Source organism: Macaca nemestrina, chromosome 16 (assembly GCF_043159975.1).
Source record: "Macaca nemestrina isolate mMacNem1 chromosome 16, mMacNem.hap1, whole genome shotgun sequence".
NCBI lineage: Eukaryota > Metazoa > Chordata > Mammalia > Primates > Cercopithecidae > Macaca > Macaca nemestrina.
Window position 1 is genome coordinate 15294208 of NC_092140.1, and position 25264 is coordinate 15319471.

General features: G+C 46.5%; 1 protein-coding gene across 2 annotated transcripts in view; it reads right to left on the reverse strand.

Annotated features, from left to right (window-relative positions):
* The window catches only part of LOC105477658 (FERM, ARH/RhoGEF and pleckstrin domain protein 1), a 306384-nt gene that overhangs the window by 17845 nt on the left and 263275 nt on the right, over window positions 1-25264 (reverse strand). For both annotated transcript variants that reach the window (XM_011734259.3, XM_011734252.3), the window contains exons 14-18: window positions 23005-23192; window positions 21629-21718; window positions 20421-20554; window positions 7673-7751; window positions 976-1213 (exon numbers count right to left, since the gene is read on the reverse strand). In XM_011734259.3, the coding sequence (XP_011732561.2) occupies window positions 976-1213; window positions 7673-7751; window positions 20421-20554; window positions 21629-21718; window positions 23005-23192 (729 nt within the window). The remainder of the gene's footprint in view (window positions 1-975; window positions 1214-7672; window positions 7752-20420; window positions 20555-21628; window positions 21719-23004; window positions 23193-25264) is intronic.

Here is a 25264-nt window from a genome sequence, read left to right on the forward strand (position 1 = left end):
CCTGGGGCTGAGCAAGTGTGAACGGGTAGGACTGTCCATGAGATAGAAGGGCAGGACGGTGGTGACCATGGGTTCTAGGTATAGGTTCCAAATTATTTCCCTCCCAGCTGGGTGACTCTGGGCAGGTTCCTTAACCTCTCTAGTCTCGGTAGTCCCCGTAGGTAAGACGAACTCACCTGTGCCTGAGGCTTGGGAAGAGTTAATACAGGAGAGGTGCTTCTTACGGCGTCAGGCACATTACAAACGCCCGGCAGCAATGAGCAACAGGATTTGTGACAAGCTATGTTCCGTGGTCACGGTAGAGGGATGAGTTTCAACCATGTGGGTAGAAGCAAGCTTCCTGGGTGAGGGCTAACTGTAAGCGGAGTTCTCTAGGGATCTTTGCACAAAACCACCCGGGGACGGAAGGAGAAAATGCACACAAGAGGGAAAGGAAGAAAGGGGTCACGATGATCATTAGCACCTTCTTTACTGTCAAGGTGTGGCTGGGCGTGGTGGCTCATGCCTGTAATCTCAGCACTCTGGGAGGTCAAGGTGGGTGGTGGATCATGAGGTCAGGAGTTCGAGACCAGCCTGACCAATATGGTGAAACCCCGTCTCTACTAAAAATACAAAAATTAGCCAGGCGTGGCAGCGTGCGCCTGTCATCTTAGCTGCTCCAGAGGCTGAGGCAGGAGAATCGCTTGAACCCGGGAGGTGGAGGTTGCAGTGAACCGAGACTGCGTCATTGCACTCCAGCCTGGGCAACAGAACGAGACTCCATCTCAAAAAGAAAAGAAAAGAAAAGAAAAAAATCAAGATGTAACCAAACACCAGATCAGGAATAAAAAGCAGCGCCTGCCCTGATGAAAACCTGGGACCCAGCATCGGCTGGTCTCTCTCCCTGGGAAGCCTCTCCCTGGCTGGGCTCAGTGTGGGAGCACCCGGTCTGAACCGTGCCATGGGCACCAGGTGGCACAGGCTCCCGGCACTCACCTCGGCAGTCCCTGAAGTCGGCGTGGCTCGGCGGGTGGTGTTTGCACAGCCGCTCCAGGACCTGCTTGTAGTGCATGAGCCGGTGCAGCGGCCGCAGGAGGAAGGTGTTGAGCGGTAGGTAACACACTTTCTGCAGCTCGAAGTCCCTGCAGAAGTTCTCCAGCCGCCGGGAGCTCTTGATCCCATTCTCCAGGGCCTCCAAGGCCTCGCTGTGCTTCCACAGGTGAGCCGCCAGGTGCTTGGGGGGCAACAGAGGAGGAGGGTCCTGTTCAGCTGACTGGGACCTGCGTTCCGCCCAGTTTCACTTGGGAAAATGAAGCGCACCTGCACTCTCTTTATTTCATCGATTTGTTTAATTCCCTTAAATTTCACATTGTTCATAGTTCACTCTTTGGTATTTCACTTAAGTTCTCAGGATGAAATAAAAAGGCCTATTAAGGTACTGAGCAGTTTAAAATACACACGGATCATAAAATATATGAGCTGTAGATATAACATCAGAGGCATAAATGTTCCTTTAAAATTGAGCCTGGAAAAACTGGGGAGAAATATATGAACAGGAGCTCCTTAAGGGGGGCTGTGGTTTTCTTCTAAATGTCATCAGATAACCACCCGGGGTCCATCAATAAGCATTACGTAGTTTTAAAACCACATTCCTGCTTCCCTCGCCCCATTTGCTCAGACAGTAACTAAGCAGCTATGTGAGCCCCTGCTCTGCCAGGTCAGGGAGATGGATGCGAGTCAGAAAGCGCCCTCACTCTCCCGGAGTCATGGTGGGGATGGAGACAGGGTAAGCGTTTGGATGACAGAGCATTAAAGGAGGAATGAATTCACCTGGGTGGGAGGGAGGAATTCCAAGGCAAGGACACTGCCAGGCAGATAGGGGGAGAGCAGGGGACAGGGGACACCACGGGACACAAAAGCCGAGGTTGCTTTCTTCAAGTCTCACTTGATAATCACCTCCTAGAGTGGGCTTGCTCTCTATGTGCTGGTAACTCCCAAATCTAAATTTTTATTTTGTGTGACAGGGTCTTGCTCTGTTGCCCAAGCTGGAGTGCAGTGGCACAATCTCAGTTCACTGCAGCCTCAAACTCCTGGGCTCAAGGGATCCTCTTGCCTCAGCCTTGGGTGGCTGGGACTATATAGGCTTGAGCCACCATGCCCAGCTAATTAAAATAAATAAATAAATAAATAAATATTTATTTATTTAGAGAGACAGGGTCTCACTATGTTGCCCAGGCTGGTGGTCTCAAACTCCTGGCTTCAAGTGATCCTCCCACCTTGGCCTCCCGAAGTGCTGGGAGTACAGGCATGAGGCACCACACCCGGCCCAAAATCTAGATTTTTCTATCATGTATGTGGGTGTATATTTGTATACATGTCTGTCTATAGATATAAAAGGCACAAAATGATGAAAGTTTTTGTAATTGACTTGTTTTTATAGAAAAGCCCATGGTAGTATCTGGCACAGGCGAGTAGCCCAAGTCAGAGAGGAAAACGCAGCACCAGACCCAGATTTCTCATCCCGGCTATGGCCTAACCTCAGTGGCTTCTCCACACCCATGCCCCGGAAAGAGCTGGAAACATAGGCTGTCCAGACACCCACTTCCTGCTGCCTCACCCGGGGCCCCCGTGTTTATTCTCTAACTTCAGAATGGGTACACCACCACCAGCCAGGTACTCAGGACATTAAAACCTGGGGTATACTCCACATTGTTTCCTTGTCTGAACCCATCCCCAAGTCCTATCAATTTGTCCTCCAGAAAATGTGGGACCTGCTTTTGTCTTCTTTCCCATGGTCACTGTTCTCATTCCGGTCTGGCATCGTCCACTGCTGCGTGGTCTCCAGCCCCTTCCACTTCACTGTGAGTTGAGCCCCCTGAATGAACTTTCCGCAATGCCACTCAACAGACTCCTCTTAGGCCGGAATCCCTCTGACCTCTCTGGCACTGATGCTTGCCACTCACCCCGAGCCACCCACTGACCACCTTGCACTCAAATACACCATGCTCTTGCACCCAGAGCCTCTGCCCACAATGCCCACTGCTGAGGACCCCCCCCATCCCTCGGGGTTACTCCAGGGCCTGCCCTGCTCTGTACTCCTGCATCCTCCTGCACTCACTGCTGTGTCTGTCCACATCAGCCTTTATCACACAGCCTGCCTGCTGGGTTGATTTCATGACTTTCTATTTTGACATAGACATTCATAGGAAGTTGCAAAGAAATATACAGGGAGGGACTGTGCACTCCTCACTCAGCCTCCCTCAATGGTGACATCCTGCAAAACTAGAGTATAGTATCAACACCAGGAAATTGACATTGGTACCCCCCACAGAGCTTATTCAGATGGCACCAGTTATACACGCTCTTGTGTGTGTATGCATGTGCGTGCATGTGTGTGTCGCTCTGTGCAATGCTATCACACCTGTGGTCCCCTATTTGATTTTGAGAGAGGGCATCATCATGTTGTAACATCCTGGCAAGTTGTCACATCCTTGGGGCCTGCCATATGCAGTGGGTGTCCAAAGGTCTTCCCTGTACATACTAAAGAGCAAACGAAGCAATGCACATACCCAGGCCAAGGCAGGGGTCTTGGGAGAACACACGAGTTGGCGGTGGCCGGAAGGCAGGGTAGAAGGTGAAGGGTTGGGAGCAGGGTCTGGAAAGATGGCCTAGGACTAGAGTAGAGGCTTTCTTCATTAGGTCTAGAGTTTGGAATGCATTCTCCAAACCACAGAGAACCAGGAGGGCTTTGCGCAGTCAGTTTTGTGTTGTATAAACAGCAACTCCAGCCATCATATAAGTAGTGGGTTGGGAGGCTGGGTTGGTGGGAGGGGACTCATTGGGAAGCTGGCCCGGTCGCCTAGCAGGAAGAAAACAGAGAGCCAGGAGGAGCAAAGTGGTAGAAGTGTGAGAAGGAGGTACAGGTGGTAGAAGCGTGGAGCGATAGGCGATATAGGAAGGAATGAAGGTCCCCACTTGCAAAGCAGGTAAAGGTCAGGATGAAAGGCCCTTTCTTTGCATTGATTTCCAAGTGCTTTTGTGTGTCTGGATGGATGTGTGCAGGTGGAGGTTCACAGCGTGGGCTGGAGATCCTGATTTGGGTGTCTCTGATTCTCTGGAGGTGGTTAAAGACCCTGGACTACCCTCCCTTGGTCATGTGACCTCACTCATGTGTGCAGAGGCTGGGAAGAGCTGATCAGGCTGAGACTGATGACAGCAGGTGAGTGCACAGGTCGGGGGTGGGAGTGGAGTGGGAAAGACACTACAGGCTCGAGAACACTCTAAGCATTTGGACAACAGCGCTGGCCTGGGCTTCTCACATTTCTGGAAACTTCGGCTGTGCCCCTCCATGCTTTATAGAAATTCTTTAAAACAATAAAAACAGCAATTTAAAAAAACCCACAACTAACTTCTCAAAAAGGCTGCCAGTGGCTCTCACAGCCTCTCCATCTATTTTTATTTTGCTTGCACAGAGCTCCATGCTATAAACGCTCGTGGCATCAGCACACTCCTGAGATGCCAGCACAACAGAGGAAGCTGGCTGAATGCAGAAATGCCAGCTCCCCAGACCGAGGAGAAATAATGCCAGGCGCGGAAATCAGGTGTATTTTTAGGTGGTCTTCTGCGCTGGGTTAGCGGAGGGGAAGGTGGGATGTCAGCCTCGGCGGGAAAGCAGTGGTGGGAGTTGGCACATAACCTGGAGAAGCCACGAAGGACACCTGCTGAACAGCACCACGCTGTGGACTATCTCCGCAGGTAGGGAAGAGCCTGGCAGCTCTCTGCTGCTATCCCCAAAGGCCCACACCACAGTCCAAGCCTCCTTGAAGAGGGCGCCCCCCTGGGGAGCTGTGATCTCAGATTGAGGAACACGGGGAGAAAAGCTGAGAAACCAGAATAGCACGAGAAAAAGTACAGAGCATGTGAAAAGAGGGAAAAGATGGAAGAGAACAACAGAAACAGCGTCATGTTACATAAGAGAGGAAAAAGGACGTTTCTGAGAACCGAATGAAGCTGGTCTGCAGTGACTACATCCTGTCTGATCCCAGCTATGTGACATCTGGAAGGCAAAACTATGGAGATGGTAAAATATCAGTGGTTGCCAGGGATTTGGGGGGCATCTAAGGGGGATGAATAAGTGGAGCCCAGAGGAGTTTTAGGGCAGGGAAACTGTTCTGTGGATCCCTGTCATTATATATTTGTCAACACCCACAGAATGTACACCACCGAGAGAGCCCTAATGGTCAACCTTGTCAATATTGGTTCATCAGTTTCCACAAGTGCACCAAGCCAATGCAAAAGGCTAATAGCTGGGGAAACTGTGTGTTTGGGGGTGGAGCGAAGAATATGAGAACTCTGTACTTTCTGCTCAAGTTTTCTGTAAAGCTAAAATTGCTCTGAAAGATAAAATACATTAACTTCAGAAACTCCCATGGAAAGTGGAAAAGATGTCTGTTGTCCTTCCGTCTGAATGTTGTCCTCAGCCGTAGCTCATGCCATTCAAAATACTGTGGCTGTGGAACATCTTAGGGAATTCTTGCTTTTCTTTTTCGCATAGGATTCTGCAACCCTGATCACTCCCACGGCCTCTCTCTGGTATTGCCCCAAATTGCAAAGGGTTGCTGTTTGAACACAGTGAAAAAACAAATAATACCTCAGGATTCAGTCAGTGTTATTGTGGTCTTTGTTAAGAGAAAGAGATTGACAGGAAATCTCTTGAGTGGCATTTGATCCTATCTTTTCTGTGCCACCCCCCGACCCTCCTCCCCTTGTCTCTCTCTCATGAGATTCATCTTTGTTTATTTATTGTTTATTTTTAAGATAGGGTCTCGCTCTGTTGCCCAGGCTCGAGTGCGGTGGTGCCATCATGGCTCACTGCAGCCTCAACCTGCTGGGCTCACAAGTGATCCTCTCCCCTCAGCCCCCTGAGTAGCTGGAACTACAAGCACTTACCATCACTCCTGGCTAATGTTTTTTATTTTTCGTAGAGACAAAGTCTTGGCATGTTGTCTAGGCTGATCTCAAACTTGTGGGCCCAAGCAATCCTCCCACCTTAGCCTCCTAAATTGCTAGGATCACAGGCATGAGCCACCACACCCCGCTGAGATATATTATTTTAATGGGAAAAACTAAACGCCAACCCACTTAGCTAGGTTCATGGGAGTTAAGACAAACCCTAACGGTAATTTCATTCTATGAGTGTCCTGTGTATAGTAGGTGCTCAGTTAGCACTGGGTGGATGGATGGGTGGGTGGATGGACTAAAATGGGGGCAGTATGAGCACCTTCTTTAGGGGGTTGCTAGCTTCTCGGGGCAGTTGTTAGTTTTCAAGGTTGTCATACAGACTCTGGGCAGTTGAGATTCAGGAAGATTGCTTTAAAATGTGAGTACAGGTGTATTCAAAAGACATGCTGTGTGGATTAAAACATTGTATGTTAAAAGAATTGTTAATGGAGTCAAATGAAAACAAAAAAAGGAAAATTTCTGATATAAGAGATGGGGCAGATTTTTTTGAATATGGTAGAGTATTAGTTTAATGTTTATTGACTTCTTTGGATATACTTTCACTTTTATGTCATTCATTGTAGATATTGCTGGATGATTAAAAACATATTTGCGACCAGGCGTGATGGCTCATGCCTATAATCCCAGCACTTTGGGAGGCTGAGGTAGGTGGATCACCCGAGGTCAGGAGTTTGAGACCAGCCTGGCTAACATGAAGAAACCCCGTCTCTACTAAAAACACAAAAATTAGCTGGGTGTGGTGGCACGCACCTGTAGTCCCAGGTGCTACTTGGGAAGCTGAGGCAGGAGAATCGCTTGAACCTGGGAGGCAGAGGCTGCAGTGAGCCGAGATTGCGCCATTGCACTCCAGCCTGGGCGACAAGAGTGAAACTCCGTCTCAAAAACAACAACAACAACAACAAAACCAACCAACAACAACAACAAAAAAAAACCATATTTGCCTCGTACACTGATTTAAAGTCATAGAATTTACTAAAACACCTACATAGCTCTGAATCTAACATTTGTGTCATGGTTATTAGAAGAAACCAAAACAACTGGCTGAAAATGTAATGTTCAGACAATGTTTGTCTATGCCTTTTTTTTTTTTTTTTTTTTTTTTTTGAGGTTTTGAATCATCCATTCCCAGAGAACACTTGTTCTTTTGGGTACAACGCAAAACTTTCCAAACAAAACACCTACTAAAGATGCTTTCACTAAAGTGATTGGATTTTCATTCCTGCTTTGAAATAAAAGTATCTAGAAAGGCTGGAGAAGGGTTTGCCAAACAGTCATCTTCCTGCTGTGCCTTAGATTAGACCAGGGTGTCCGATCTTTTGGCTTCCCGGGACCACATTGGAAGAAGAATAACTGTCTTAGGTCACACATAAAATACACTAACACTAACGATAGCTGATGAGCTAAACAAAACAAAACAGAACAAAAAAACCCAAAAATCACCAAAAAAAAAAAATCTCATAATGTTTTAAGAAAGTTTATGAATTTGTGTTGGGCCACATTCAAAGCCGTCCTGGGCTGTACGCGGCTGGTTGGTGGTGGGTTGGACAAGCTTGGTGTAGACAGTTAAATCAGGAGATGCACGCTGATGGAAATGGCTTATAGCCTACACCCACAGCAGCCCCGCTCGATTTTCCTCGGTGAATTTGCTCCACCCAAATCTCAACCAGCTCACCTTCATGCCCTGAATGTTCTTCAGCATGACATCGCCGATTCTTTGGTAATCTCTGATTTGCGCATTCGAGCGGCCTTCCCTGAGAGCAAAAGCAAAGGGTTGAAAATGCAAAGCGTTAGTAGTGACATGACCAGAAGAGGCCCAGCCCTGGGTTACAAATATCAGCCTACTGCTTTCTTTCTAATCACCCCTCCCCGGACATCTCCTGGACCTCTCCTGAACTTCTTATGGAGTCACGGAATGTTACCGTTGGAGGGAGACTTGGAAATTACCCCAGTCATCCTGCGAAGAATTCCACTTACGATTTGAAAGAGACAAGAGAGAACCAATTTCCGATCCTTTTAATTTGGTTTAATTATTTTACTCTACCCATCTGCACACTGGAGTTTGATTTTATATTAATTTTTTCCATCCACACTTGGGTGATTTTAGCATCATTAGGTCAGCACAGAGATCATGTGCAGTAAGTGGCTTGTAAACAGATTCTATCCTAGAGATGGGTACCGCTAGACACCTGCAGGAAGCAAGACTCAGCCCCAAAGCAAGGTTTCTGCTTCTAAGAGTGCTTGCCTGAAGCAGACCAATAGCTGTCCATAGCCCTTGGGAAGAGAAATGCATAACTGAGAAAGGACAGGAGATGGTACCTGAAGGTGGGAGTGACGCAAATGCCATAGAATAGGGTAGGGTGGGTGGCCCAGGAACAGACAGGCATGGAGGGGAGGGCCATGGCCCCCCAGACACGTTGGGTGCTAGACAGCAAAGCTGTGGGCACTTTCAGTGAGGTTTGGGGTACATGTATACCCTTCCAATGGCTCACTGATCAACGCAGAGAGAAATATAAAAACATGGATGGTAGCGAGTATTAAGTACTGTCCATGCACCGGACACCATGCAGAGTTCATTACAGGCATGAGCCCTTTTAGTCCTCATAGAAACCCTCTGCGGCAGGTACCACTATCACCCTCATTTTACAGTGAAGGAGACAGAAGCAATAAAGCAACCATGAACTTGTCTGATATCTGTCATCACGAGGTGTGAACTCACACAGGAGCTAGCTCTGGTTTCCCAGGCCACACACCTAACCGTTATGCCAGTGCATAGCTGCAGACTTTCCCATCAGTGAGAAAGGAATTTCCCAGAGACAATTAAAACATCAACCTGGCAATTATCTTTAAACCAACTGTCCAGGAAAACCAGAAGCCAACTTACATGAAAGGAACGAATTAAAAACAACAACAAAAACCCGGCACCAGGCTTCTAATAGGAAGTGAGAAATCCTCAAAGTGGAAAAAAATAGCTGGTAACTGAAGTCAGGAGGGACCCAGGATCTACATACACCTTATGCTGGTTAATATCGAGTGTCAACTTGATTGGATTGAAGGACGTAAAGTATTGATCCTGGGTGTGCCTTTGAGGGTGTTGCCAAAGGAGATTAACATTTGAGTCAGTGGAGTGGGATAGGCAGACCCACCCTCAATCTGGGTGGGCACAACCTGATCAGGTGCCAGCGTGGCCAGAATAAAAGTAGGCAGAAGAATGTGGAAAGACTAGACGGGCCTAGCCGCCCAGCTACATCTTTCTCCCATGCTGGATGCTTCCTGCCCTCGAACATCAGACTCCAAGTTCTTCAGCTTTGGGACTTGGACTGGCTTCCTTGCTCCTCAGCCTGCAGACGGCTTACGGTGGGACCTCACCTTGTGAACGTGTGAGTCAATACTCCTTCATAAACTCCCCTTTATATATACATCTATCCTATTAGTTGTGTCCCTCTGGAGAACCCTGACTAATACACACCCCACAGATGTGGTAGCTAAGAACCTTCTGGCAACGCGAGAAAAGGCTTCCACTGGGACACTGAGAGCCTTCCTGTTGACTCAATCTCTGATTCATCAAGGATCTTCTGATGAACAGAAGAGGGCAAGGAGGATGCACACGCTTAATTAAGCAAACCCAGAAGATACAAAAGTCATCGTGTGTAGAAACAGGTTGCTCCTGGCTTCACAATCCAGGCAATCAACAGCATTATTTATTCTACTGGTTCCAACTAAGCATATAGAGCAAATTACATCACAGGGGAGACTGAGGGCACCCAAAGCTTTTAGATAATGAAGTTTCTCTAAAATGAAAGAAAAGAGAGCACCCCCAGGCTCCCCAGCTCCTTCCTGGGTCTTCGTTCCTGCCCTGTGTGCTAGGAGTCTTCAACCTGGTCCGTTTTCTTCCATCAGCACAGCATACTCAGTCCTTTGCGTTCTCTTAGCTGCCTTCATTGGCACTGCTCGTCTGCTGATTAAACACATCTCTCCCCACCGCTCTCCTAAAAAGGTTCTGGGAAGATGGCCATTAGCCTCTGAGCCACCAGAGCCCATCTCCCCTCCTCCTATATTCGGGCTTTCCGGGCTGGTCAGCCCCACTGCATGGCCCTCCAAGCTCATCCGCTAGGGGACGCTTTCCTCTCCAGACTCCCTCATTTCTCTTCAGGCCAACCGTTCAATTCTCGTGGCCACCTCTTCAGGCTGCTCCCAAGCTCTCTGTGTGTTTTGGGAGCCCTTTGGTGGTCCTCGCTTTTCACCCTCTACTTCTTCCTATACAAGCCCTCCTATTTGCCCCATGGCAAATAGGAGTTCATGATGAAATATCAGTTCATGATGCCAAACCACGGCTGATGCAGGTAATGCATTTCTTAGACCATCCAGAATGCTCCATGCGAATGACCCCACATCTTGTATCTCAAACGTAAGATGTTCCAGATTTTCGGATCTTACTTCCAACACCAAATCCTCTTCCTCCATTTTAATTTTTTTTTTTTTTTTTTAAGATATGGGGTCTTGCTTTGTCACCCAGGGTGGAGCGTGGTGGTATCATCACAGCTTGCTGCAGCCTCAAATTCCTGGTCTCAAGCCATCTCCCTCCCTCAGCCTCCTGAGTAGCCACTTAGAGGTGTGCACCATCATGCCAGCTTATTTTTTTTTTGTAAAGATGGGGTCTATTTTGTCGAAGCTGGCCTTGAATTCCTGGACTCAAGTGATCCACCTGCCTCAGCCTCTCAGCTGGGGTTATAGGTATGAGCCACAGTGCCTGGCCTTGTTATCTGGAACTTAAATAATTGGCCCCAGAATTTTTTGAATGGATCTGCCATTTGAGAACATACAGAAACAAAGGACTGAAGTTCAGAGGACATCATTTAGATATTCTAGTGAGAGTCTGGATTTCGGGGGAAGAAATGGGGAGGCTTCTGGCTTCCATTAGTAATAAGCAACACCCTCTGTCTCATAGACACCCCTATTCAAGAGAAATGAAGGGCTGGGAAGAGGATGCTGGGTGAGGGCAGTGGGGACTGAGATGGAAGCCAAATGTCATCTATTTCACTTTCTCTGTTCTTTTGCCAACTATTTATTATCTACTGATGTTAAAACTCCAAACTCGAAAGAACCTTCCTTCCCACATCCATCTCTCTCTAAGTCCCCAGCATCTTTCATGGGAGAGACGGCTCTGGGTTGACACCATCAGACCCCTGTGCGGCTGGGACGATGCAGATGTCTAATTGTAAAGGGGTCAGGTTACGTGATGTGGTGAGTACAGGCTGGGGGCCTCTGAAGTCACTGCAAACAGTACAACACATCTGTCTTTCTCGTCTCGTTCTGTCCCCACCTCAGGTCACATAGCAAGTCCCAGCCCTGCTTGGTTCCAAATACACAGGACACAGCCCCAGGGACTGGGGGCAACATCCAAATTCCTGCTGCCCATCTAGAAATATCCTCATGGTGTTACTTCCTCTACATGTCACTACCTCCAAATCTATAAAGCCAAAGTGTTCCTTCTATTATGAACAGCTAAAAGGTCACTGGACTATCAAGAACATGAAAAGGAATTCTAATCCTTCCACCACGTCCTCCGGATGTTAACCTCACAAGAAAGGGGTCCTTGTCCGCAAGGCAGGGCCACATATTTGTTGCCTGCGTAATTACCACACAGCAACAAAGATGAAAATTCTTTTGACAATTTCACTTAGGAAAACCATGTAAAGTCTGCTAAGAAGCTGCGGGGACGCTCCATTCTGACCTGTGCAATGTGATGAACTTACTCCCAGGAGCCACGACACATCACCTCAGCAAAGGACTCAGCACATACTCACACACTTCATGAATTTTCAGGTCTTCCTGACCTCATATCCAAACTTCATTCACCACAATGTGAGCTGGTCAGTCATTCAGCAGCAGACTGACTGACGGCAAGGAAGAAGAAAAGGACATGAAAATGACCAACTGTGGGCGGGCCGCTGGCCAACAGCAAGGTTGTCTCCAAGGGTGGACTGTGAGTGTTTTGCCCACCATCTCCCTAAGAGGAGGCGGAAGGACAGCCTGTACGAGTTTTGTCTCTGACTGCCAAGAAACACTCGTGCAGGCTGTCGTCGCAGGCAGGGGCAAAGCCAGTCACGATCAATCAATACTTAGCCCTCTTACTCACCTCCCCAACTGCAGGGTCAACATAAAGCCCATTTAGAACATCAGAGAAACAGTTCACAGTGTGCTGGTGACCTTGGTGGCAATAACATCTCCCAACTCTCCTCTAAAGCATCATGAGCCCCAGGGCGTGGGCTCCCTCTGACAGGGTGTGTTTTCCGGAAAGCAGTAACATTTGGCCAGGCTGTGGTGAAGTGCCCGGGGAGATTCCTTAACCATGAAAGAGGGCAGTGACTGGCACGCTGCATATCCCGAGGGCCCAACGTAAACCCAAGCGTGTTTACTCATCACCCAGCTCTCCCCTTCTCTCCTTGCCACAATACGAAGAACCGTCTCCTCAGAGTACACACGCCAGCAGTGCAGCGTGGAGCTCAACGGCTCATTTTTGTCCCCTGGCTCTATCTCTAGATGCTCACTCAACCCCGAAAACGGATCTTTTTTTGAAGCCTCTTAGTCTTCACTTGCAACACCAACACCACATCATTGTCCTCACTACTCCCTGTAGTGTCTAGGATTCTAAATGGAAAAAAAGTATGAAATTATGTATGCTTGTGTGTCTGTGTAAGCGAAAAGCATAGTGTGAACTGAGTAAGTGGGAACAGACGGACCCTACATTAATATATGGGGTGGGGAGGGTGGCTGGGTTCCAAAAGCAAACAAATTAGCCGAAGTCACAGTGTGTGTGTGTGTCTGTGTCTGTGTGTGTGTGTGTGTGTGTGTGTGTATATATATACATATAGTTTTTTTTTTTTTTTTGAGACAAGAGTCTCGCTCTGTCACCCAGGCTGGAGTGCAGTGGCGCGATCTTGGCTCACTGCAACCTCTGCCTCCCGGGTTCAAGTGATTCTCCTGCCTCTGCCTCCCGAGTGGCTGGGATTACAGGCGCGTGCCACCACACCCAACTAATTTTTGTATTTTTAGTACAGATGGGGTTTCATCATGTTGGCCAGGCTGATCTCGAACTCTTGACCTCAGGTGATCCACCCACCTCGGCCTCCTAAAGTGCTGGGATTATAGGCGTGAGCCACTGCACCCGACCTAATATATTGTGTATGACATATGTATCAGCCACATGTGATATATGCAGATTTTTCAGTAAAGTCCCATTAATCTTAGCATTAATTCACATGCCTACTTGTCAAGACGACATTTGTGCGAGAGGCATCTTCCATGGGCCGGGGACGCCGCACGCGAAACACAGAAGACAGAAGCCCTCCCATTCTCAGCCACCCTCAAGTCTGTCAATTACACTCTTAGGTTGCTCAAAACTATGGCTTCTTTCTTGCCTTCCTGAGGTTTACCACCAGGTCGAGTTGAAAAAGAGGATCAAAAGTGACAACCCAGTCACGGGCAGGTTTGATAGCACCCAGGTGAGCCCCGGTGTCACTCCTGTTGCCAACAGGGCACATACTAAAATACAGCAGAAGAGAAGAGCCGTGTCAGACTCGTCAGTGGCCTGGAGAGTGCTTTCTCTCAAGTGTCTTCTAGTAGAAACCCACCTGCAAATTCTGGCAATTGGAAAAAGAGTTTCATTTGTCTTAGGGAAACAGCTTGCTCTCAAAGCACTGTGAGCTATAGTCATGAATAAGGCAGAAAATCCAAGAAAAACTAGTTCCAAGCTATGCTTAAGCACATGAAATCTGGCCAGGCGTGGTGGCTCAACGCCTGTAATCCCAACACTTCGGGAGGCCAAGGCGGGCAGATCACTTGAGGTCAGGAGTTCAAGACCAGCCTGGCCAACATGGCGAAACCCCTTCTCTACTAAAACTACAAAAATTAGCTGGGTGTGGTGGTGCACACCTGTAATCCCAGCTACTCAGGAGGCTGAGGCAGGAGAATTGCTTGAACCTGGGAGGCTTAGGTTACAGTGAGCCAAGATCACGCCGCTGCACTCCATCCTGGGCAACAGAGGGAAACTCCATCTCAAAACAAAACAAAACAGCAAACAAACATGCAATTTTACTCATGCTTAAAAAGGAAACAAGGCCAAGTGTGATGGCTCATGCCTATAATCCTAGCACTCTGAAAAGCTGAGGTGGGGGGATTGCTTGAAGCCAGAAGTTCAAGGCTGCAGTGATCTATAATCATACCACTGCACTCCAGCCTGGGCAACAGAGTGAGATTTTGTCTCTAAAAAACTAATAAAAATATAAATAAATAAAAGGATATTCCATCATACATTTTGTTTAGCCACTCATGTCAATGGACATTTGGGTTACCTCTTCCTTTTGGCTACTGTAGATAAAGGTGCTATGAACACTGATGTACAAGCGTCTGCTGGAGTCCCTGCTTTCAGTTCTTTGGGGCACATGCTGAGGAGGGGAACTGCTGGATCCTATTGTAATTCTGTGCTTAGTTTTTTAAGGAACCCTTATGATTTTTATTTTAATGATACCTAGCACAAACACTTGAAGCTTCAGAGAGCTGGTAGAATGATAAGAAAAGTATTTAATTCATTTTTGTTCTATGATGGCTCACTAGTGCTTCTATAAAGATGCTCCATTTTTCTGGGCAGTGAAACAATTTTCTGACCTGCTCAGTCATCTGCACTTCAGCCACTGGCGTCAAAGCAACACAATGCTGCTCCCCTGTGAAACTCCTGACAGCAGCTTGTGAGAGTGTCCCATCCTGGAAAGAGCCCCCTCTCTGCCCTGGAGGGCTCTCCAATCCCTCAGGACGCCCTTCTCACATCTCTTACCCCTGCAGGACTTCCTCCTGCCTGAAGTCTGCTCCTGTACACCAAGAACTACCTTCCTCAAACCATCCTTGCCCTCCTGGCTGCCATTCTCCAAGACCTGCTGTCTTCTGGACCCTCCACCCCTATGTGTTTTTTTTTTTTTTTCAAACCTCTGGTGGCCTCTTCTGTTTCTTTTACTGGTTTTTATGCTGCCATGATCTACATTTATGGAAAGCAAGCTGCTTTCCATAAATAGTTGATAAAGGTATAGTCGAGAAGATTCTGCCCTCGGCTCTCTTTTCCTCTCAATGTTCTCTTCCTTGAAGATCTGATTCTTCTTGTGGATAACTTCCAAACCTACACCTTTCTGCCTCATTTCCTTCCCAAGCCTGGGACCCACATTTCCAACTGTCTGGAGCACTTTATCATGGGGCCTCAAAATTATCGTTCCCAAAGCAAGCTCATCTTCCCTTATTGTACTTGTATGCTTCTTTCTTCCTAGCTTGATTTCCCTCCCATTTTCATGACCATCCTCTGAGCTGACTGTGTTCAAAACTCTAGGTGGCCTCCCCTCTCCTTCCCCGCTGTCCCACAGAGCCCTGGCCGCCCAGTGATATCTCAACATTCAGTCAGTCTGGTCCTCCCGGCCAGTATCCTGCATGCTTTCCATGTGACTCTGGCCAAAGTTTCTCCTAAAATGTGCAGCTGATCCTCCATGAAAACTGTGTGCACCCCATAGCCAATTCTGAGCGCCCCTTTGTACGACTGACTGTTTGCTGTCTTCCAGCTCCCAGCTGGCTCGTAAGTGGAGTTTTGTACCCTGCAGAATCTACCAAGGCACTCTGTAGCAAAGCAGGCCTTCCATCCATCTCGGAGAACCCAGCTGGTCACCTTGCACTCAGCCTCTGCCTGTCACCTCAGGGCTGGCATTTAGGAGTCCTGACTGCATGCCAAAGGTTGTTAAGTGGCTCTCTCTGAACTCATTTGAACAGCTGAGTAAACTGTTCTTGCCTTCACAAGGAAAAGAACTCCTGAAGTTATTAGAACTCACCAAACCAGTTTCTTTGTTTTTGAAGAAAGCAGTAATGTGGCTTTGCCAGCAAGAAGCAGGCCTTGGGCGACCTCCTTCTCAGATGTGTTTACTCAGGAGAAGGTGACATTTGGAAAGGGGCAGGTGTGTTTGCTGAACTGAGCTTCAGCCTAACAATTCCGGAAAACTTCCTGAGACTTTCTCTGCCCTGTAATTTCCCCACTGTTGATGGAAGTATATTGCAGTCTCATGCAGGACTGCGAAGGGAAAGTCACACTCACTAGATCACTTATGTACCAAATTCTGGGGAACTTTTGGTGCATATTACACTTTAGATCTCTTTCCATTAATGATAATCATTGAAAATATTATCATGGAATAAATCTACACTTTAGTTAACATAACGTACCAACGTTGTTTTCTTAGTTTTGCCGACTCTCCTATGGTGACATAAGATGTTAATGGGAAGTGGATGGGTGCAGACCATATACAAACACTGCTGTCTTGGCAACTTTTCTCTGGGATTATTTCCAAATAATTATTTCCAGATAAAAAGTTTATTTTTTAAAAATGATCAGCTTCCCCGCTTTCTCTGTGCAGTGCAGTATACTAAGTCCTTTCCAGACACTGTGCCATTTGCGTAACACCCTGCATGGGAGATGTCATCCACATTTCACCCAGAAGGAAATGTGGTTCAACAAGGCCCACACCTACAGCTGAACACACCCTCACAACAGGGGTGTCACCTGAAATTCGGATCTTACCCATCCTCATCGACAGGAGCCAACCTGTGCTTCCTGTATCACGGCAATAGAGGAAAGGCGTGGGTACACATACATGCACTGAACACACACACGTGCAGTTTGTCATTCGGTAGCCAGGGTGAATCCTTTCTTAATAAACTTTCCTGTGACCCATTCTTCTCACTGAATAGATTCAGCCAGAGGATTGCCTGTTCTGCATAGGCAATGATGGCCCATGTGTGTCCTCAGGGACAGAACTGGCAGCGACGCTCCATGCCCACCCTGGATGTGACACCCACACCTGCGAGAGGACCCGGCCCTCTGTGCCCTATGTGCCTGCCTCCTCCTTTGAGAGTACAAGTCCCCCATGGACAAAGCCTGCCACTCACACACTCACCTACTCATTCATTCATTCATATATTCCTTCATGCACTGCTTGTACACTAAAGAAGCAAGAGTAATAACCAGTCTATGACATGCAAACCAAGGAATCATAGACTGTAAGGACTGTCAGAGGCACTGCAGGGTTGGTTGTTGCAGAAGAGGTACTCATCATGATCACCCCAAGAAGTACTTAAAAAACAGATTCCTAAGTCTCACTCGTAAAGTTCCGATTCAAGAGCGTTGGATAGGGCCTGGCAATCTGCATTTTTCAAAGCCCCCTCTAGTTCCCAAGCCTAGTGACTCTGAGGCACCGCCAGCTTTGGGGTTTTGCTCCACAATAAATCCTGTCTGGACATGGACAGTCAGTCTCTGCTGGAGCACCCCGGAGGTGAAGGAGCTCCTGACCTCACAAGGCAGACTCTCACTGCCACGCTGCTCTTAGGCTTCGGAAATCCTTTTCTGCGTTCAGACGTTGTGCTTCTTGGGAAATTCACTCCATTGTTTCAATTTTGTCCTCTGATTCCACTAAGAAGATGCGTATGCCCTTTTCCACAGGACCAGACTGCAAGTACCTGATAGGAGCCATCATGCTTTCGAAAGTCTCTTCTCATCCAGTCACTCTGTTGTAATGGAATGCATTCTCATCCCATTTCACACCTGAAAGTCGAGTGTGGCGTAGTGTTCTGCGAGAGTGCCGAACCTTGAATTTTGAAGGAGCCACCCTTTTCCAGGTTCTGGGCTCTTTTTAATGAGGCATTTTAGGGCAAATGTTCTTGACCTTGGCTACACTTTGGAATCACCTGGGAAGTTTAGAAACTACCAATGCATTGCTTCTACCCTTCAGAGACTCTGATATAACAGGGCTGGGTTGTATCAGGCTGCTCAAGGTGACTTCAACGAGGAGCCAATGTTGAGAGGTGCAGATCTAGAGAGACACTGCTTTCTCTCTGTGTTGGTCTATGGCTCATACTAAACTCATTCACACTCAGCCTTTTTCCCTTGGAACTCCTGCCACACCAGGTCCTCCTCATCATGTTCTTGAGTAATTCATTAGCTGAACTTCACTGCAGCCCTTTCCAATGATCCCTGACCAGTGTTGTGTATTTGGGTTTGGGTCTATTGTTGAAAGGCTGCAACAACCAGTGCAGGTCCCACTGATGGAGCTGCTTGTTGACTATCTGCTTTCTCTCTAGCTTTGAGAACTTTACATGCTTCTGGTGTCTTTCTGTAAAACATGGGTTAAATTATGGATCTTAGAAAGATACTTTACTGAAAACCCTCTGGGAATCAAATTATATCAACTATTATATCAACTGCTTTTTAAGCAACTCAATACTCTTTCACAGATAAGGTAACGACTCATGGTCATGGAAGATCCATGCATGCATACGGCATTTATTCTGAAAATGAGTCGTATTAGACAGCTCTTTGCATTTCTCTCTGGTGGCATCCTCCAATGGGGAAGCCAGCTGAAGCCGCCATGATGGACTTTTAGGGTACTGCAAACTGATGACATTTCCTATGTGTGGCCTCTCCAACCTTATTAAATCAACTGCCACATGCACTGAGACTGCTAGAGTGAGGTCAGCTCAAGAGGCTGTGAGCCTCCAGGAAGATGTGCCTAAGACAGTATTAACACATGTCTTGCTGGCCAGAGAACAAACTGCCAAATGGGTTCTCCAGAGTTGTAAGGTCTTTGACCCCATTATGACAGCATCATTCAACTTTGTATGAATGATGAGACACGAGGCAGGACACACGTGAAAGGTTCTAGGACAAGCTTGGGAAGGTAAAGTTACATTTGCTAGAATTTTTATTTTTATTTTAGAGACAGGGTCTTGCTCTGTCACCCAAGCTGGAGTGCAGTGGTGCAGTCATAGCTCACTGCAGCCTTGAACTTCTGGGCTGAAGTGATTCTCCTGCCTCAGCCTCTCCAGTAGCTGGGACCACAGGTTTGCATCACTACGCCTGGTTAATTAAGTATCTTTTTGTTGAGACAGGGTCTTGCTATGTTGCCCAGGCTGCTCTCGAACTCCTGGCCTCAAGTGATCCTCCTGCCTCGGCCTCCCAAAGTCCTGGGATTTACAGGCATGAGCCACTGTGCCTGGCCAAATTTTTATTTTTAATTTTGAAAAGTGACATTTCTCTTATATTCATAATACCAAGACTCTAGATAACGTGGCATTTTCAATTTTTCCCATTTCCAGCAAGGCTGACCTTGTAACTATTATTTCTCCATTTCTGGCTATGCTCTCCCCACTGGGGCCTCTCAGTAACACCTGCCACCTCCTTCTCTCAAGGGAAGGAGAATTGCACTGAACTATCCTCCAGGTATAAAAAATGTACAAAGCCGGACATCACTTAGGGGGATCAGAGAGCTCCCGCTGCCCCAGCACATTAGCTTCACGACACAGAAAGCAGCTCTGCTTAGCTATTCAACTGACACTTGAATGCCACAGTCTGGGATCACCCGAGGCAGGACAATCTCACATAGCGCTCCTTCAGGCCCTATGGTCACGGAGGGCCCCTGAGGCCACTCCAAACCAAATTCTCACTGGTAGTGAGGATACAGCCCATAATGGGTTCTATTTCTGCCAAAAACCTTTTGCTATTTTCTCCTGGCATTTTTCAAATGCATGTTTAGTAGACAATCAACTCCCCATGTGTCTCTCTCCATATAATTGTCTTTAAAAAACTGCCATAGGAATTGTCTACAAAACCGTCTATTTTAGGTAAAAGTGCAGCAGATTCTGCATGTGACAGTCCACAAAGCTTTTCCTGTTTTTTGTACCTCCCTCTTCTCTCACATTAATGTTTCATCTGGTATTTAATGGACAGGCTTAAGATTATTTTTAACCAATCTGCTATTGATGGACACTTAGGTCATTTCTATTATTTTAATTATTCATTGGATGTCTCTGTTCAAATGGCATTTCAAGTATTAAAACAGATCCTTCTAGTTCAAGGTAAGGTAAAAGTGTGTGTGTGCGCGCATGCACATGCTACATAGATCCGTTTTTCAAAGCATGTTTTAGACACTGGAGTAGAATACGGAAAACTGCACAAGGTATATATGTACTTCATAAATGACTTAAAGCAAGCACCAGTAAAATATTACCAGCACCCCTCAAAGCCTTCCTAAGCCCCTACTCTTTATAAACCCTATTTCCCCTCCAGAAGTAACTACTGTCTTTATTTTGTGATAATCATGTAATCATTGTGAGAGAGGTAAAAAATCCATCTTGAAGAACTGCAAACCAAAGGAAAGAAACTGTAAGCGAGATCTAAGTGCATGTTGGATTTCACTGAAAATCATTTGAAGGCTGGTTTGTTTTAAGCCAGTTTCCTGCCTTTCATCTTTGTTCCTGCCTGCTGCTTACCAGGGACAACAACATAAAAATAACATGAGAAAGAGGGAGGGAGAAATGTAACTGGGAAGTAGAAATGTACTCACCACAGGGCAAGTCGTTGCTCAACTTCCTTGAGAAAATTGGTATGAAATTTGTGCAAAGGTTCAAAATTCGGGAATATGAGACTTTTCAGCGTTTCTGGCATGGCGTCCTCCTTGCTCACCGTGCTCTGAAACCACTGGAAATAAGAAGACGATGCACTTACAGGTGGAAAGATCAATGGCGAGTGTCTGCAGTTCTCCAGAAGTCACATGCAGCCAAACGCACTGGGAGGAGCCACGGCTTCCTGCAAGGTTCTTGGCATTTCAGGGACACGGGGCTGCCCAGGCCTTACTGCTTCCCTTTTCTTTCCTTAGATGGGGTAAGAAGCAACCATCTGGATATTACTGCTCTCTGAAGTGTGCTACCCATCGACTGTTTAAGCCAGGAGAAATCTCTTAAACGGGGAACTACTCGAATCAAAACCTCCATTCTGGCCAATTTACTGGATAACCACTAATTTACGGCCACTGAGTATTCTGTGCTTCATTCCTTTAAGAACTTCCATCTCTGTTCCTTTGTGAAAACACTGGGCATGAAGGTGGCCAAACTTGGGTATGAAGCCACGGCCTTCACACCAAGTCGCTGCTGTGGCTGAGGTGAGCTGGGTGCACGATGCTTAGTAAGTACCTGTCCAGGGCCTAACACAGTTCACAGCCCAGAGGAACAGAAATTCACAGACCCCAATTTCCCTCCCAACTGGCTAATGCTTTCCCGGAATCCAGGGGTCAGGAAGACATCTGCAGCGCCCTGAGTTTGTTTTCGAGACTGAGCAGGACGGATTGAAATAATAAAAGGGAGTCTTCTGGTAGAATTTGCTGACAAGGCCCAATTTATTATCAAAGATAAAATGAATCTCCTGTTCACCTCCAAGGTCTCCCGTGAGCAAAACTCAGCAGTTATACTTGGCAATGGGCAAAACACGAAATGTTCTGGGCTGGTGCACACAGACAGTAAAACGTTTAATTTTCATTTTCTCTACCTCAGAACTTCCTTCTTTTGCACTTGAAAATCATCATTATGAAAAACGTTATAGCATATATTCCCAATTAAATATACTATTAGCATTTAATTTCTATACCCTAGGACCACAATCCTTTCAACTGAAGTCAGGGAATCCAACATTTCATTAGCTCCAGCCTCCCCTGTAGAGCTGAGTATTAACTGAGATAAATCACGTAACTGAATGCTTTTGGGGAAATACCGCACATACCGAAGTGATAACTTCGAGATCCTTCAGATACGTTCGCTCGGTGGTAGACACTTCCTTAGCTATGAAGTATGCTTTATCAGTTGGGAATCTCTGCAAAACCCAGCCAAAGAAACAAGGCACAACAATCATTTTTGAGTATACGTCTTGGAGAATATCCTCATTAAAGTGATAATATTACTAACTTGGGATCTTTTGTTAGCTGGCATCGATGAGAAATAAAATTCTTAGTTATTCTCCTTTTTGTGTTAGGAGAATAAATAAGAATGTATTCTCCTTTTCGTGTTAAGAAAATAAATAATGTATTCTCCTTTTTGTGTTAAGAGAATAAATAAGAATGTATTCTCCTTTTCGTGTTAAGAAAATAAAGAAGAATTACTCTTCTTTTCATGTGAGGAGGAGCTAGGCTAAGATAATGGATTTCCATGATGAGAATATAGTCTAGGAAGGTTTCCTTCCTGGTAAAAATTACCATCAGCAAAAGGACCAAATTAGGCAAAGGAAATACATAAAAAAGGAACTGTCTTGTCCTATGTCCGCTGGCGGAGTTGGTGTTCATGACATGGAAGTTACATTGTGGGAACACATGGTAGCTGGGTCTAAAGGGACAGAGGTGAGATCAGCTGGTGGCATCATCGGCCTCAACTCCCTTGGCGGCTGTCAGTCAGGTGGGCAGCCAGCCCCACCGTGGAGCAGGCCGGCCATCCAGCCTTGCTTTCTCTTTAAACAGTAAGTGCAAGGAGGTCGCCTGTTGTCCACCATTTTGCCGTCTTCTCATAGGAGTCCACCTGACTCCACTGCTGGGTGTACACACAACAGACTTCAAAGCAGAGACTCAAACAAATACCTGGACACTCATGTTCACAGCAGCCAAAAGGTGGGAACCGCATGACTGTCCATTAACAGAGGAATGGATAACAAAGTGTGGTTTATACACACAGCGGGACATCACTCAGCCGTCAAATGCCAGGCAGTTCTGACCCGTGCTACATACGGATGAGCCATGAAGACAGAATGCTAAGTGAAATAAGCCAGTCACAAAATGGCAAATACCAGATGATTCTGCTTATATGAGGTGCCTAGAGTAGGCAAATTCATAGAGACAGAAAGTAGAATGGGGGTGCCAGGGGCTGGCAGGAGGGGTAAGGAGGAGTTAGTGACGGATGGATGTAGTTTCTGTTTGGGAAAGTAAGTTCTGGAGATGGATGGTAGGGACAGTGGCACGACAACATGAATGTACTTAATGCCACCAAACTGTACAACTGAAAATGGCTCACATGGTGCCTTTGCTCTTATGTATATTTTCCAATTTTTAAAATTCATACACACACACACGTGCACACACAGTCACACACGTGCGTGAGCCCTCGGCCCCGTACCTTCCTGCGGCCCTCATCCTCATCATCCGTCCTGGGGCAGGCCTGGTCATTCAGCAGTGGGCTGATCAAGGGAGAGGTCTGCTTGGTGTCCGGGCTCAGGTTGGGAGACAAGGTCACGTGGGCAGGGGCCACTCCCCCCTGCGAGTTCACAGACAGCTCGGAAAGGTGAGGGCTGCCAGTCAGGGAGCCTGTTTGGGGATGAGAAGTTTTAAAGAAAAAAAAAAAAAGGTAATTTTTTCTGGGACCTGATTTCTATTCACTACTTTCACCTTTTTCAAATTGTAAGAACTTTGACTACCCCCCATGGCAAACCTAAAGCGATTCTTTATTTTCTAGTTTTTTTCCTAAGTCAAAGCTGCCTTAATAAAGATAGCATGAGTAATTCAATGGAGCCTCCGTTATGTAATTAATTGTAACATAGAGAACTCTGCTTAGATAGCAATTAAAATAGCTGAAAAGCATAGTGTATCCCAAAATAGGAATTTCATCTCCCAACTACTGCTTATTTCTAAGAATTACTCAAGAAAGACACAGTGTCTATGTCACAATGAGACATGGGGAAATGATTAGAAAATAGAACTATACTAATAGGCATCTAAGCAACTGGTGTACTTAGGACACACTACGTCCCGTAACAATGGGTCGCAGCTAACAGAAAGGTCGAGCAACTAACTCCCCATTCTACAAAGAACAGAAGCAAGCTTGTTATACCTGGTGATGTCATTCCATGTCTCTCACTGTTTGGGACAGAAACACTAGCATCACATTACAGGCATCTGTGATCACTTCAACACGCAAAACCAGACATCATTATATTATCACCATTTCCCTTTATGAGACAAGAGTGACAGGGCACCATGAGTCCTGGATAAAGGATATCATAGTAAGAAAGACGAAAATGTGGCTGGGCGCGGTGGCTCACGCCTGCAATCCCAGCACTTTGGGAGGCCGAGGCAGGCGGATTGCCTGAGGTCAGGAGTTTGAGACCAGTCTGGCCAACATGGTGAAACCCCGTCTCTACCAAAAATACAAAAAAATTAGCTGGGCGTGGTGGCATGCACCTGTAATCCCAGCTACTTGGGAGGCTGAGGCAGGGGAATTGCTTGAACCAGGGAGATGAAGGTTGCGGTGAGCTGAGACCGTGCCACTGCACTCCAACCTGGGTGACAAAGTGAGACTCTTCTCAAAAAAAAAAAAAAAAAAAAAGGATATATCACCCGCTATGAGTCAGCCAAGGGAGATGATATGTACAGGACACTCTTTGCCAATATACTTTTGCAAATATCTGTATCTCAACCCACTGAAACTACATGGGATGTTTCAGAATATACTTCTAACCTAAGTGTTTTTGCCTAGCACTTATATTTATACTAATAAAGCAGATTTGCTAGAGATAATATGAGGTAAGCAAAGTTAAAGTAACCTGTAGTCTTGTCTATTACCATGATAAGGAAAGACAAAGTCAGACCTTTCTCAATTTCTCAGTCTACAGTTTCAGGCTCGCTGCTACTTGGTACGCTAAAGATCTCTCAGGGAAAAGGGGGAGGGCAGTTTTCTGGGAGCACCCCCATTTTCCTGTCATCTGTTCTCACCCTCTGGAGTCATGCATGTGCATTTTGGAATGACAAGATACAACAGCCTACCTAGAATGGAGCTGATGAAGTAAGGGCGGAGAATCTGATCCCAGTATAAACCAACCCTGGAGAAACCACCATCAGCCCCCACCCTTGGTGCCAGGTTGAGCAGTCGGTGGCACCACCAACACAGTGGAGGGAGAACCACTGTACCTGGAGAATGACAGAAGGCAGATGTCCTGCCCAGGGACTACTGGTTAGTGCAATGATCCTTGGATAACAAGGTTAGCAAATGTGAGGAAAAGGCAGATTCAGTAAGCTCGCATTTTTAAATCCCTCTGCTTTTAAATCCTGTTTTTAATACACCTCACTAAAATGAAGCCTTGTGTTAGACAAAGACCCCATCACCCAAAACACCACCAGACCCAGAAAACCCCGGAGAAAAAGGCCAGAAATCGCTTCACAAATGTCAATTTTATTGACACTAGTGCACAACTAAGTACAATAATTGCAAAGGAAGTGGAACTTGTCAAACAGAAAAGGTGACAATGAGTTAGAACTGCAGTTATTTCAAGGTACTACACTATTCTTAAAAAAAAAAAACACAAAAAGAAAAATGTTATCACTACAAATAGGAAATAGAAAAGAGAAATTCTGGCAGTCTGTCTAGAGGTTAAAACATTTCA